Source organism: Cynara cardunculus, unplaced genomic scaffold (assembly GCF_001531365.2).
Source record: "Cynara cardunculus var. scolymus isolate 2C unplaced genomic scaffold, CcrdV1 Un_Scaffold_589, whole genome shotgun sequence".
Lineage (NCBI taxonomy): Eukaryota > Viridiplantae > Streptophyta > Magnoliopsida > Asterales > Asteraceae > Cynara > Cynara cardunculus.
In genome coordinates this window covers 178,813-192,548 of record NW_020200591.1, presented here as the reverse complement: position 1 = coordinate 192,548, position 13,736 = coordinate 178,813, and the positions used below count along the sequence as shown (strand labels likewise).

The 13,736-nt window shown below is 36.4% G+C and overlaps 1 protein-coding gene across 1 annotated transcript in view; it reads right to left on the bottom strand.

Moving 5' to 3' along the window:
* The window catches only part of LOC112501810 (zinc finger CCCH domain-containing protein 5), a 13,317-nt gene extending 1,070 nt beyond the window's left edge, over positions 1 to 12,247 (bottom strand). Inside the window, exons 1-9 of the mRNA XM_025105539.1 lie at positions 11,820 to 12,247; positions 10,381 to 10,533; positions 10,147 to 10,281; positions 9,907 to 10,065; positions 5,508 to 5,600; positions 4,570 to 4,686; positions 1,026 to 1,100; positions 671 to 882; positions 45 to 94 (exon numbers count right to left, since the gene is read on the bottom strand). Coding sequence (XP_024961307.1) covers positions 45 to 94; positions 671 to 882; positions 1,026 to 1,100; positions 4,570 to 4,686; positions 5,508 to 5,600; positions 9,907 to 10,065; positions 10,147 to 10,281; positions 10,381 to 10,533; positions 11,820 to 12,149 — 1,324 coding nt within the window. The 5' untranslated portion in view covers positions 12,150 to 12,247. The remainder of the gene's footprint in view (positions 1 to 44; positions 95 to 670; positions 883 to 1,025; positions 1,101 to 4,569; positions 4,687 to 5,507; positions 5,601 to 9,906; positions 10,066 to 10,146; positions 10,282 to 10,380; positions 10,534 to 11,819) is intronic.
* Between the last annotated feature and the right edge of the window lie 1,489 nt (positions 12,248 to 13,736).

The window sequence follows — 13,736 nt, the reverse complement described above, 5'->3', positions numbered from 1 at the left end:
GCTCTTTCGAGCATGATTTTCCTCATGGCGGCTTCTACCAGAACCTCCATCGTGTTGATTTGTTTGGATAGATCGACGCCTTTTGGAGTGATAACTGCAGACAAGCAACAAACATGAAAACCGAAACAAATTCCAAACGATTGCCCCTTTTCTAAAGAGAGGCATGCTAGAAATTGTATATCTGAAGGAAAGGGAGAATTAGGAATCTCCATGCATATGAATAATCAGAACGGCGAAAAGACAAATAAACAGAAGAAACTAAATGAACGTTGCTTATAAATAAAATCATGAAAGGAATTTAATTTAAAGAACTTTGGAATTCAAGGATGCAACCACACTGGTTTTCTAAGAATTTATCTGATTGTTCTTTTATTTCTTTTTCTTGTAAAAAATCGTGTGGAAGTTTTTTTGGGTAACCTTGGGCCAGCTTGGGTACACATTGACTAATCTCATGAGGCCCTGAGGTTAACAGACGGACAAACCCTCAGTGGCCCTGAAACTTGAAGCGATGACTTCTGGTGTAAGTTGAGCTTCCCCTCAAGGGTTGGTGTGAAGTTTTCAAGATTCTTTTGAACCAAGTAAGGGTGTTTCCTGATTCTTAAATTTGTATTTAGCATAAAAGATGCAATTATGAGATTTTATCAGTCATGCCATACAAATTAAAACTAACCCGTCTCTATCGGATGTGAATATTTTGCTATCCTTTGGACTTGGTTGCTCTTTCTGTTTGGCATGCCAAGAGTCATCCGAATAACCGAATAAAGCAGTCATCTTTTTCGCCCAATATCTTGGGGGCGGTTTATCACAATCAGCCCATTCATAGTCTCCACCAGGGTTGCTAAAGCAGTGTAAGAAGTTGCAAGCAGACCCTCTGGAACACGTCTGGTAGTAAGCAGAATATTGATTAAAAAGAGTTGCAATTTAGAATAGAAAACATGAACGCTAAGCGAATCAACTTAAGGCGTAGAACAATAAGTGAATATATACACATAACTATGAATCTTGGTTGGGCGCATTGACGATACCTTAAGCCTTGATTTCATGTACTCCCCGCATATGGCAACCTTCCATTTCGTTAAGCTAACAAACTCACATTTAACCTGTCAATAGCCAATCGGAAATCAAGATTGAGGTCCAAATCCAGTAGGCAGTTGTTAAAGCATGAGTGATATGGAACTCTTAAACTCACTCCCCCAAGGAAATAATAAACTAAAACTTTATACAACTATAAAAGGGAAAATGTGCTTGTAATAACTACAAATATATATATATATATATATATATATATATATATATGCTACTTCATCCCTTCTATTTAGGACATGACTTAGAATGTCTTCCAATGCAAACACATGCATATGAACTAAAAATCATGAGATTTTTGTGGTTGCATGCAACGATGGAACAACGGAGATTAATCACTAATTTTGAGTGTGGAGGAGCATTTTCATCAGCCATCCAAATGCCAAAAAAAATGGTTATCTCTATGCATCCAATATTCTTTTCCAAAATGGCTCCTGTGATGAGGGCTTTCTATTGAATGATCGGTAACCTATAGAAGAAAACTTAATATTTGCATTCACTAAAGAAACAGCCACTCTACTCTTTACGGTAGAGGTCATGTCTGCATGCATCTCTCCCTCCCCCAAGACCCTACTTTTACGAGTGATTTTTTCCCCGATTTCATCTTAAACCAGACCAAAATGACTCAGTAAATCCCACTCAAAAGTAGGGTCCCTGGGGGGATGTACACAGACCTCATCTCTACTCCAAAAGAGTAGAGCGGCTGTTTCCATGAAGACCCCCGGCTTGTGCAAGAGGCAGAGCCAATATGACATTGTTGCAATATAGATCTACACACTTCATATCATAGACACAATGAGGAAATATAAATAGGAATTTTTCGGTTGTTAATCATAACACAATATTGTATAACAAATATTCCATATGTTAGAAATATGCACACTAAGCTCCACAGTACTGTGTACATAACAAAGAAGAAAAACCAGCTTCTAATTTCTATTATGGAACTTAGACAGAAAATGGAAAAGACAGAATATGTGAAGGTGTGATCAACAATGTAGTCCTAAACAGGATCCTTATGTGAAACTTATAGCCAATTCTTCCCCAATAGCCAATCAACCCTCCACAAATCCTACAATCCCATTATCCGAACTAGATTGAAGCTTACGTTAAAGTTCCAGCATTATATTCGTGATAATTTTATGGCCTCTCATGCATTACATCCGCACAAGAAGCAATAGATTTCCTACTTTGAGTCTTTGACCACATACTTACAAAAATTTGTTGAATGCAGATTTTAATAAAGTCTAAACCTCCATCTAAATTCATACACTCCAGCATCTATTGAACATCTTGTTGGTAGCTGTAACCAAATGAGAAGGTAGGGTGATTGTTAGTTAAAAGGTTAGACCTATAACTTACTGTTTTGATGCAAGAAAAGCATACTTTTGGTCATAATAAGAATGTTCTTTCGTCTCTCTCTCTCTCTCTCTCTGTGTCTGTCTGTTTAAATGCTTCTTTCTAAATCCTCTCAGAATTCTCTACATCTAAGAAGATCCTTGTAAAGTGGTATCAGAGCCAATTTGATCCCACTATGGCTACCAATACTCAGAGGATAGCAAGTCTAGCGACAGGCATTTAAGAAATAAAATGCAGTGACTCAAAGAAGTTGCAGGACAAGTTGGAGAGGGACCGGTGTAAAACATGCAAAAAGGATATAATCAATAGTTGCCACAAATGCTGAAGGGTGTTGAGACTGTGATGGTTGTTTAGTTACACAAGAAGACACACATCCATCAATAGGGGATGCAGCGAAGGAGAATCTGGTGGACAGATTAGTGACTCCATTTTGGGACCTTTTATGGCTTCATCAAAGATTGAAGAAGCAGTACCAAATAGTTTGTAAATGGCTGTTAAGCAAGATTTCCGAAGTTCAGACTTCAGAGGGGAGAAACCAGCACATAGCTAAGCATGGCATATTAGGCACCTGACTTGTAGTGGAAAATTTTATGAATGAAGTCACTGCAAGATGTGAAAGCATGGCATATTAGGCACCTGACGTGACATTGGAAAATTTTATGGATGAAGTCACTGCAAGATGTGAAGAGGATTCCACAGGAGAACTCAAAAGGTTGCAACATCGTTCACCGCTACAGGAAGCTTTTTGAAGACTTAAAAGGATGGACATAGGAACACGGCCTTGAATAACACTTTCTTCATCAATCAGTTTCTATGATTCCTTAATTGGGGAGTGGAAACCAACCAATCTAAGAGAAACCAAGAGGCTAGAAAAAGTTGAAAAGGCAGAGTATAAGCACAATTAAAGAGAAGCAAAAGTCTTGAGTATGATTACAAATTTTCAGACACCAGAGCCTGTGGGAAAGAAGATAAGTAGACTAGGCAAGGAACTGAAAAATAAAGTTAGTATGGAAGGGAAACACTTAAGAGATGCCATTCGTAGCCCTGACTGAAGGAACAGTTGGTTGAAAAGAGAAGGGGCTTCTCATGTTACACCATACAGGATGGGGGATGTGTGAAAGAAACCCACATCTTCATGGTGCTGCTAGAAGAATGAGAGGAAGACACACGATTGGAACTGGACAGGCAAGAATGAGGTAGGCGAGTGAAAGAATCATGAAAGGTTTTAGGGTTATAATTTGTATGTGTAGTTTAGTAATGTACTAATCTTGTCCCATCTCCATGATTTTTGTTCCCCCTATTTTCATGGGACAAAAAAATGGAACTTTTTGTCCCACTCTGATCCTGTCCGCTGCCCGTCTAACATCACACTAAAAGTGGGACATCTGTCCTGCTTACCAAACGTACTAAAAAGGCACAAATAGAAGGGAAAAAAGAAACATGAAGAAACTGGTAAAGAGTTGGGAGAAACTCACATAGCTCGCCATGCTTTTTCTAGACACTCCACTCATGATACCACTAAGAGTATCGGGGAAGTTCAATGAAAGATATTTATGGATACTACTTGACACAAGGATAAAGGTAATTCTTCAAATCCTAGGCTGCAAAGAGGTAAACCGCACCCAAATCCATTGCAGTGGCAGTTAGAATCAAGATTACGAAGGTCTGAACAAATCCAGGTACTAGTTCTACTCTTCTAAAAACAAACAATCTAATGCAAACTAACAACTTAAAAATTTTCTTCATTATATCATCCACCAAAGAATTGCGCTTGATAAAAACAACATAGCGCAACTAAGATTTGGATATCATAAACTATAACTGATGCCAAAGATTTATTTGTAACAGCCAATTCAGTTAGGCCATCTTGTTTCATTTCTGATTTCATTTGTATCTCATCTTATTATTGGTTTAGAATGAAGAAGAAAAGAACATGGAACCCACAAAATGACATGCAATTGGAAAATGGCATTGGCCTGGAATTCTGACTCAACACTTAAGAGATCAGAAATGAAGTTGAAAAAACCAGTATCTACAAACAATAGAAGTTGAGTTCATTTTTACAGCTAAACATAAACGAATGCAATTCTGACAACACACGACTATGTAAAAAGCAACATATAATACCTGTTTGCCTGCAAAATAACGACCATGCACAGAATTATGAGCCATCACAGCTGAATCCAGCGACTTATAGTTGACATATACATTTCCTCGTAAATGGAAAGAACCATTTCTGCACACCTAAACACAAGTAATATTGATTCATTATCAACCATGGCAAACTAACAAGTAACAATAATACGTCCTGTAGACATCACTGGTTTGATTGATTGTTGCCACTGTCTAATATAGGGGTGCTCATGCTGCGGTTTAAGCATTTTCCCAAACCGCACTGCATATACCTCAAACCACAAAAAATCGCACCGCCCATTATGTGGTTTGTGCCTAACGCACTTTACGCCTAGAATACAACAATCATAAGATTAAAACTTCATTATAAATTCAACAATAACCCGAACGTAGTCCAAATAAATAAGAAGTTTTTACTTTCAATTCCCAAATACATATTACATATTAAAAATAGTCCAAGAAGTAACTTCAAACTGAATTAGCCCAATTATTCGATATATATTATATATATGCTATATATAAAATTAAGATATATATATACAAGTGCGGTGTGCTGCGGTTTGAACCATGGTTTGATGATTCAAAACTGCAAACCGCACCGCATAGTACAGTTTGGTAAAAATGCAAACTGCAAATCGCATTGCGGAAGTTCTAAACCACGCTTTGTGGTGCTGTGTGGCTGTTTGATGGTTTAGATGAACATCCCTAGTCAAATATGTAGCTTTTGTAATTGATATAATTATTAGAACCAAGTAAAACTTCTCAAACCACTCCAATGATCGCAGAGACACGCATTACGAGGGAAGTAATGCATATGAAGCAGGAATAGGTATAGCTCCACTACTAAACTTAATCTACTATCATAAATTCACAGCACACAGTTATCAACAAAAAGAAAAAGAGAAATGAGCAAATAGCTTTTCCAACCAGACCTTAAAATTTATAATTTCCCCGAACTTCAAAAACTCTGTATGCACATCCTCATAAAATTCTTCATAACTGTGCTCGACCTCTTCTTCTGTATACTGTAGAGATCAGAAAATCCTTTGTCATTTATTCACTAGTTCAATGTAAAAAGATAAGGAAAAGATTGCATGTTGATCTTATGGAGAATCAATTATGGCTAACTAGAAATCCGCAAACACATCTTGTAACCAATCTAATAGATTGGTAGGTTAGGCAAGGAACTCAATGCTGGAACTGCCTTCATTTTGTTCACTACTACCATCAATTATATCAAAATTTTCATTCAAATTTGGTACAAATATGAAAATTATGTACAAATATTTATTCTTTAATTATTTACTTTATTTTTGTTAATTATAACTATTATATAATATTTAAAATCATCAAATAACTTTTGGGGGTAGCTTGTCTAGCTCTGTCTCGTCCAGTCCTAGTCGTATCAAACACCAGACATACTCCTGTTATGTTCAGTCCTGTCCAGTCCTACCCACTTGTCCTGTCCTGTTCAGTCCTGTCCAATTATGTCTGCGTACCAAACGCTACCTAAGAGCAAAGATGCATGGCAAAGGTATTCCTGTGTATAGACCATCCCCCAAAGTGCATCCAAAACAATTCAAGCTACTGATTTTTGTAAGTTTGTATCTTTTCAAGTTGACCCACGCATGTGGGCAGCTGGGACTAACCAACATGCATTCAGAAGTTCTCCCCAAAAGAACGTAGTATCTTCATCAACAAAGGCCAAGCTCAATTTCTAGAGGGAATGCTTGATATGATATGTCATTGCATAATATGCGCATAAATTAGGATTTCTAGAAACATGATAAAAGGCAGCAGACAAACATTGGATATCATAGTGAAGCTTTCAACTGGGAAGAATTTCAGTTATGAGCAGAGAAAAGAAAAGGCCATCAACATCTAACTTTCATGGATCAAATATGGAGCAGGGTTGCTACATTAGGAATAGGTTTGCACTTGAAGAATAGGAAGACCCACTAAAAAACTTATAATTATTATCTCTGTCACCACTTTATATTATACTTTGTTCTAGTGACTTCTATGAGAATTGTACCTGCATAATAAAAGCACCCTTTGATGATATATTGATTAAATGAATATCGCGAGTTAATATGAATATTCAAAAACAGATTTTCCTAACCTAATAGGATTTGAAGAAAGACTATAGAAGACGAGGAGAAGGAATTGTTGATGATGTGATGAAATAATCCCCCAGAAGTTCATAACACTAGAGAAGGGACTACCAACAGAAGCAAGTGGTGCTGACAATGTAACATACACCTAAAATCTCATTTTGCTTGCCTCCATTTATCAGAGTATATTGGAGACATGTTTGGCCAGCTCTAACCTATATATTAGTTCTTGTTCTTCCATTTTCCTTTCTAGTGATAATTAACCTTCATGAGCAGTGGTGAGATTATTTCAAGATCCGAGGGAGTTTTAATTAGATATATTACATATGTTGTCGACTAACGTACTTCCTCAAACAATTTAAACCATGGCCATATAACATCAAAGTACAAACTTATTACAGAATTGAAGGACAAAAGACAAGAGTGAAACCAATCTATGCAACCACAAAAAATAGAGTTATCTGAGGACCTAATCAAAGAATTGTAAGAATTACTTTGTATGGGGAACTAACTCTAGATCGTGCAGGTCTAGAAGATGAAAGCTTTAAGAAACACATGACAATAAAAACAATCGAAGATAGACGCAAGAAAGAAAAAGCAACCACTTGAAAAATACTTCACTAAAAAAAATTGATCTTTATAATGGTTTCCCATTAGGTTTAACCACATATATCTCCTACCACTTATGAACTACAACTGACTAAACAAAGGCTAAAACTGGACTACCTTAGCCATCATGAGAGACAAGTTTGTACAGTGCCATTATAAGTTATAACATACTTATACCTGGATAAATACAGACAAACACACATATATGCCTGAATGTGCATACATATTTGCATATTTGCGCATATACAAAGATATATATATATATATACACACACAAATGCACGCACACATAAGTACGTATAGATATTGATACACACACGTGTACTTGTATTTATGTGTGTATATATATACACACACACAACTCATATGTGAATATGTTTGTATATATATATGGGAGCTATCAAATGCAAACCACCCATATTTGTACAAACCGTGCAAACCACACTCATCCGTCAATTTCATTGTATGTAGGTATGTATCTATGAATATGTATATATGCATATACACATATGTATAATAGCTATACATATATGCATATCTATCTATATAATATATTTGTGTACATGTATGCACATATACATATGTGTGTGTAAGTTTGTATATATATGTACAACACCTATATCTTATATGCATCTGCATGTCTATATATATGTGTGTGTACACTCGGAGTCTGGGAGAGCTTCAAACAAGGTAATACACATTTTTATTCAGGTGGTAGGTGTTTCCCACCTCGATAAGGGCAGAACTTAATTAGCTCCAGCTGTACACACATTATGGCAGATATCGGGTGAGCTTAAGTATATTGCATCTTACTAATCATATGTCCTCGGTATAGTCACTTAACTGAATTTTAGACAGAAATAATAATTAAATCAGCAAAATACATGAATGTTATCATTAAGTACAGATGAAAACCTTAGATAGAGGAAAGAACGATGTTAAGAATGAACAATTTAACTTCATCCAACATATTGTTTGTGCATAATAGTGACATATAAAACTAATGAACCATAGTACCCATACGACCACAACTCTTTCTAAATGATTTGCATGGAAAATTTGTAAGTTGTCATCTAGAAGCAAATTAAAGACTACATGTACTACGAATCTGACCTGCTAAGAAGTGAGAAAGCAAAAACGGAATGGTCATCCAAAAAAATCTTATCTTACACCATAAACTAAATACCATGCAGCCACTCCAACCCTTAAATCTAATGTGATGCATCTTCTATATTTCAGTAATTTCACATACAGATCAGGTGGCATGAATCTGTCCGCAATGGTTTCTCGCTCCTCTTCCATCAATTGACCTTGTAATAACTGCGTCTGTAAATGGCAATGTTGATGTCCTTTTCAAGGTCAAGATTGAAGACTACCAAATCTTAGCGTCAGCTCTCCAATTGCATGATAAGTAGCACTGGAAAGGAGTTAAGGAACTCGAATCCAGAGGCAAAAAGAACTACATAAATTTCTAGTGAACCATTTCTCACAACTAAATAATAAGCGGCCCGAATATTCTCAAAGTACCCACTCAAAAGATCAAATAGGCATGTCTGAAGAAAATACCAAAATAATCTTCTACGGTTCTCCCAAAACCAGGGTTACAAACTCCCTTTTATATGAGTATAATTGAAGAGTCAGGTGCTTATAGAGACACGAACTCAAAATATCTAAAAGGTTATTATCAAGCAATTACTAGTAAGATAATGTCATCACAATCAACAACACATCATGGAAAACGAATTAAAAAATAATCGAGTTAGAGAGAATGTAGGATACATATTGCTAATAACATTAATCTCCAGGCCAAAACCATGAACCTCCGTCGTTGATCTTGGGGAAAAATTCTGATTTGGTAGTCAAGAACAACAAGAAGTGCAAGCAACAATCAATCCCGGTTTCATTAAAGCATTAAGGTGTAAGAATCATAGTTGCATTCAAATTGCACATTAATATGCCTTGAACAATGAAATGCATGAATTGTATGGAGGAGTAACAGATTGGTAGTACTCAATGAATAATGTGGCCAACTGAAACCCAGAAAGTAACTTGTTAGACCCATGATTTGACTTTTATAAATGCTAAACAAATACTGCCCTATCAATAGAATGAATAGAGCTCTTGCATGTAAAGAGTCTCGTCTCCCGAGAAACTTGCTCTGCGCCAAGAAATTGTAGGAGTTACAATTTTGATAATAATCATGAACAAGTTAAAACACGTTGACTGGCATATACAGACATCAAAAGGCAAACAGACAGACTCAAAACAGCTCATATATGCACAAGAGAAGTCAAAAGGAACTAACAGTCAAATTAATATATAATGGAAACTCTCATTTTAATAAGAAAACATTTGTTCAGGTCGTTGTAATTGATTGTTGGTATCAACAGCTTAAGATTTATGCATGTGTAAGCTTTGTAGATGAATAAACAGTTAAGAAGGTTGCAGCTTAAAAAGATTGTTTCTAAAATTGATGTACCACCATGATTACTCACAAGTGAGTTTTATTAGTCACTAATTAATAGAAACTAAATTATAAAACCTATTAAGATGGTCATTGAAGTTATCATCAGGATACTAGAATCACAGCCTGAACCCAACAACAGACCTCAAGTCCCTCATCCTGCTCCCAAGCAAGGCCAGGTCCATTGTACATATTCTTGATAAGCAATGTGCTAGATTTATCAGGGTAGTAATGAACTCTGTTGCAACGCAAACCAAATCTACATGCTCCAGTTTTTATGTGAAACGGACAATGAGATTTATCCTGCAAAATTAAGAGGCCAATGCAGAACTGGTTGAGTACACCATACACGACAGTAACAGAAAAATCCTACCAAATACCGACCTGTTCTGTTCCAAAGTTTGGAACCTGCTGGGCAACAGAGTCCAACAACTCTACTGACGTCATGGGCGCATTCTTGTAAGCATCATAGGCTTCAGATTGTGGAGGAAGTGGATTTGATGTAGGTCTATTAGGATCCTGCAAAAGAAAAGGAACTTAAAAGTCGTAAGTGTGCTGCAACAAACACAAAAAAAGATGATTCACCCGGGAAGGGCAACAAAAGATTAAGTTTTGTACTTCTTTTTCGGTATGTTGATTGGCGTCTTTCTTTTTCACCCTGACTTTATTCTTTTTAACTATTATCTCATTTCCTTGCCAAATGATTTCAGGAGGCCCCTCCTCTACATATTCCCATTCATCGTCTTCATTTGAACCTTCCTCTACTCCTTCCTGTACAATAATTTCGAACATAAGAAGTTATTTACTACAAAAAAGTAACTTTGCTCACCTATACATATGCATATTACTATGTTATACATGGATGCATCATTAAATTGGCTCTGCGGCTTTAGAATGCAAAAGGGATCAATGCAATTATACATGAAGATTCAATATGCACACACGCTATTTTATAGGTGTAAAAAGCTGAAAAAAGAACAATCACTTTGCACATTAGATTCTTGTCTGAGTGAATTGCATGTCTCTGAAGGTATTAGTGAAATCACACTAGGCTGTAAGCAAATCAAGCTTCCACAAAGCACAACAGACTGAGCTTGTAGCGGTCTTAAACAACAGATGGGCATCATAACCAACCGTCACATTACACTAATTGAAGTTCATGTGTGGATTAAACACCCCAAGCGCATTTGCATAATACATTTAGAATTACTCCCAAGGCTTTCAGAACAATTCGTAGAAACAAAAAAGAAATCAGGTGTTTGCTATATGCCTATATGTATCTGCATTTATGTTACTCAACGTGTTGCAGGATACACCATTGGAAACATGTCCACATATGATATAACTATAGCTCGTGACCATTTCAAGCTCAAGCATTATTATACAATCTCAAGCCTGCTTGGTTATAGATGTTTAACAACTACTTGATACAATATTCGGTCCCTAGGCGTCATTAGATGACACATTTGGTCCCTAGGCATCATTAGATGACACATTTGGTCCCTAAGCTTCATTAGGTAACACATTTGGTCAATAATTGATGTTAATACGAGAATCCGGTCCTTTTTCCAAGTGAATACTAACTCTGAGAAATAAAAACTCGTAGTAGAAAAACTAGTATTAACACTCTTCACTTGAACTCCCGATCATAGGCTTTCACAGATAAGAAGACAAACATGAGTGCCAAGGTGTAGCCAGACAATTGTGCTCAAGTATTACCATAAACTCATGAACCTTCCTACTCGCAAACATGATTGCTTATTGCTTAACAATCATGAGCCTTCTTGAGCTCAGTCACAATCATGTAGTAACTGAGGCTGAGCACTTACGTTATGCATATGTTAGCTGGTGACCTTGTAGTTTTTGAATTATGGCGACCACTATGAATAGAGCAAGACAAAATATCACATCTTGTCCCAAAAGTTTAATCCCAAATATACATAATAGACTATTGGGAAGTAAATAGTTCAAGATTTGTCCCAGAAGATAGTAATCTCGAATCAATTTGAAACGTTTAAATCAACAAGTTAATCGTATCAGAACAGTAAGAGACAAACCTGTTTTAGCTTTAATTCTCTTTCAACAACATTCCTTCGCTCTTCTTCTTCCTCTTCCATCTTCTTCCTTTGTAATTCTTCAAGAAAAATCCTCTCTCTCTCCTCGAACTCCTTTCTATCCCTCTCTAACCTTTCTTTCTCCCTCTCCTCCTCCACCTGAATCCTTCGTTGCTCTTCGGGATCATTGATCCGAGCTTCCTCCTCAGCGCGAGCTTTCTCTGCTAACTCCTTCCTTATTTGCTTCCTCTTGTCCTTCTTCAGTGCCTTTCGCTTCTCCTTCCGGCTAACAAATTCAGGTTGCTCCGCCGCGGATGGCTCCCTCCCCTCCATGATGTCTGCTGTTCAACGGCGGAGCCAAAAATATAACCTAGCTCTTAAATATAACATAAATATATAACATAAATATACTGGTTGTGTCCCGTCCATTGCGACAGGAATGTCAAATTTTCTAATAAGCCCTAGAATAAAAAAATGAGTGTAACTATTTATCAAAAATATAAAATTTATATTTAAACATTTGATATTTCAGTGGAACTCTTAGAAATTATAAATGATTTAGTAAAATGGAGAATCAAAAAGATAAAATAAACGTACACATTTTACTAATACATTCTTTTATGTAGATAGGGTGGTCTAGCTTCAACAATTTCTATAGCAAAATTCATAAACAAGCCGAAAGTGAATGGAGCACGTGAAACCTTCGCAACATGCAACTTTTTTATCTATAATAAATACAAGTGAAGCCTTCACAACATGCAACTTTTTGTCTATAATAACTTGTAAATATAAAAATAAAAATTAATTAACATAAATTTCAAAACTACCATTTCCCTAATTTTTTAAATCAATATTTAAGCAAGACACTTCCTGCAATACACCTTTTGTTTTTAGAATACAAATGTATCCCAGGACTAATCAAATAATCAAACAAGTTCAAATATTTTGATGTTTTAAACAAATAGAAAGAAAGCATCTTCATCCCGGAAGAGTCATATCCCCAGACCCCAATAATTGTGGTTCTTTTCAGTCCATTTGTCCAGCAGGATTTTTATTAAAAGTTATAAAACATGATTGATGAGGTATAGGGGTCGTTAAACAAAATCTTACTTGAGTAAGTGCTTACCAAGTGACATTACCACACCGGATGAATATGGTAAGGACCAAAAAATCTTATCCGGTAAGAGCTAGACAAGGACCAAGAGTCTTACCGGTAAGTGAGAACGACGACCCTTACCACGGTAAGCGCTTACCGGGTAGATTGTTGCATACGTTGTCGTTTTGTTGGACTAAAATCTTACCGGTAAGTAAATAATAATTAAATTTTATCGGTAAGCACTTACCAGATAAGTGTTTGGTAAACGGCCCCATAGACTTTTATAGCACAAGCTTCAACTAGTTCAAATGACCATTCAGCAAAGCACGAGATACGATGAGGCTGTAATGATTCCTATGATGCACCCTACAACCATGAGCCCATGATTTGTTCTCTCTTATAAGATGGCAAAGTTGGAGCTTCAACTCCATTATACCACATTGAAATTGCTTAACTTGGCTAGTAAAACGGTTTCAACAGTGACATTGCAAACCACAAGGCCCATGGAAAGCTTGCAGTTACTAAACTGTCAAAAGGTTTGTCGGTTTCAATCAGAATCTATCAAGGAGATCAATCATACTGCAAGGAAATTTGTGAAACCATCAGAATCTCACAGAGGAGTGCATTAATATCAACACCTGTTACTTAGCACACATAGAGAGGTTTCTTTTTCTGAACCAAAAAATCTTCTAAAAAGTGAAAGCGTAAAGTCAAGAAGCATCCCAACAGAGAACAAATACAAGCTTGAAGCACAGCTGCCATTGATCCTCAACCCGTATATGTCACGGCAAGGGTGTGGCACTTTACAAAGCATGATATAAGCA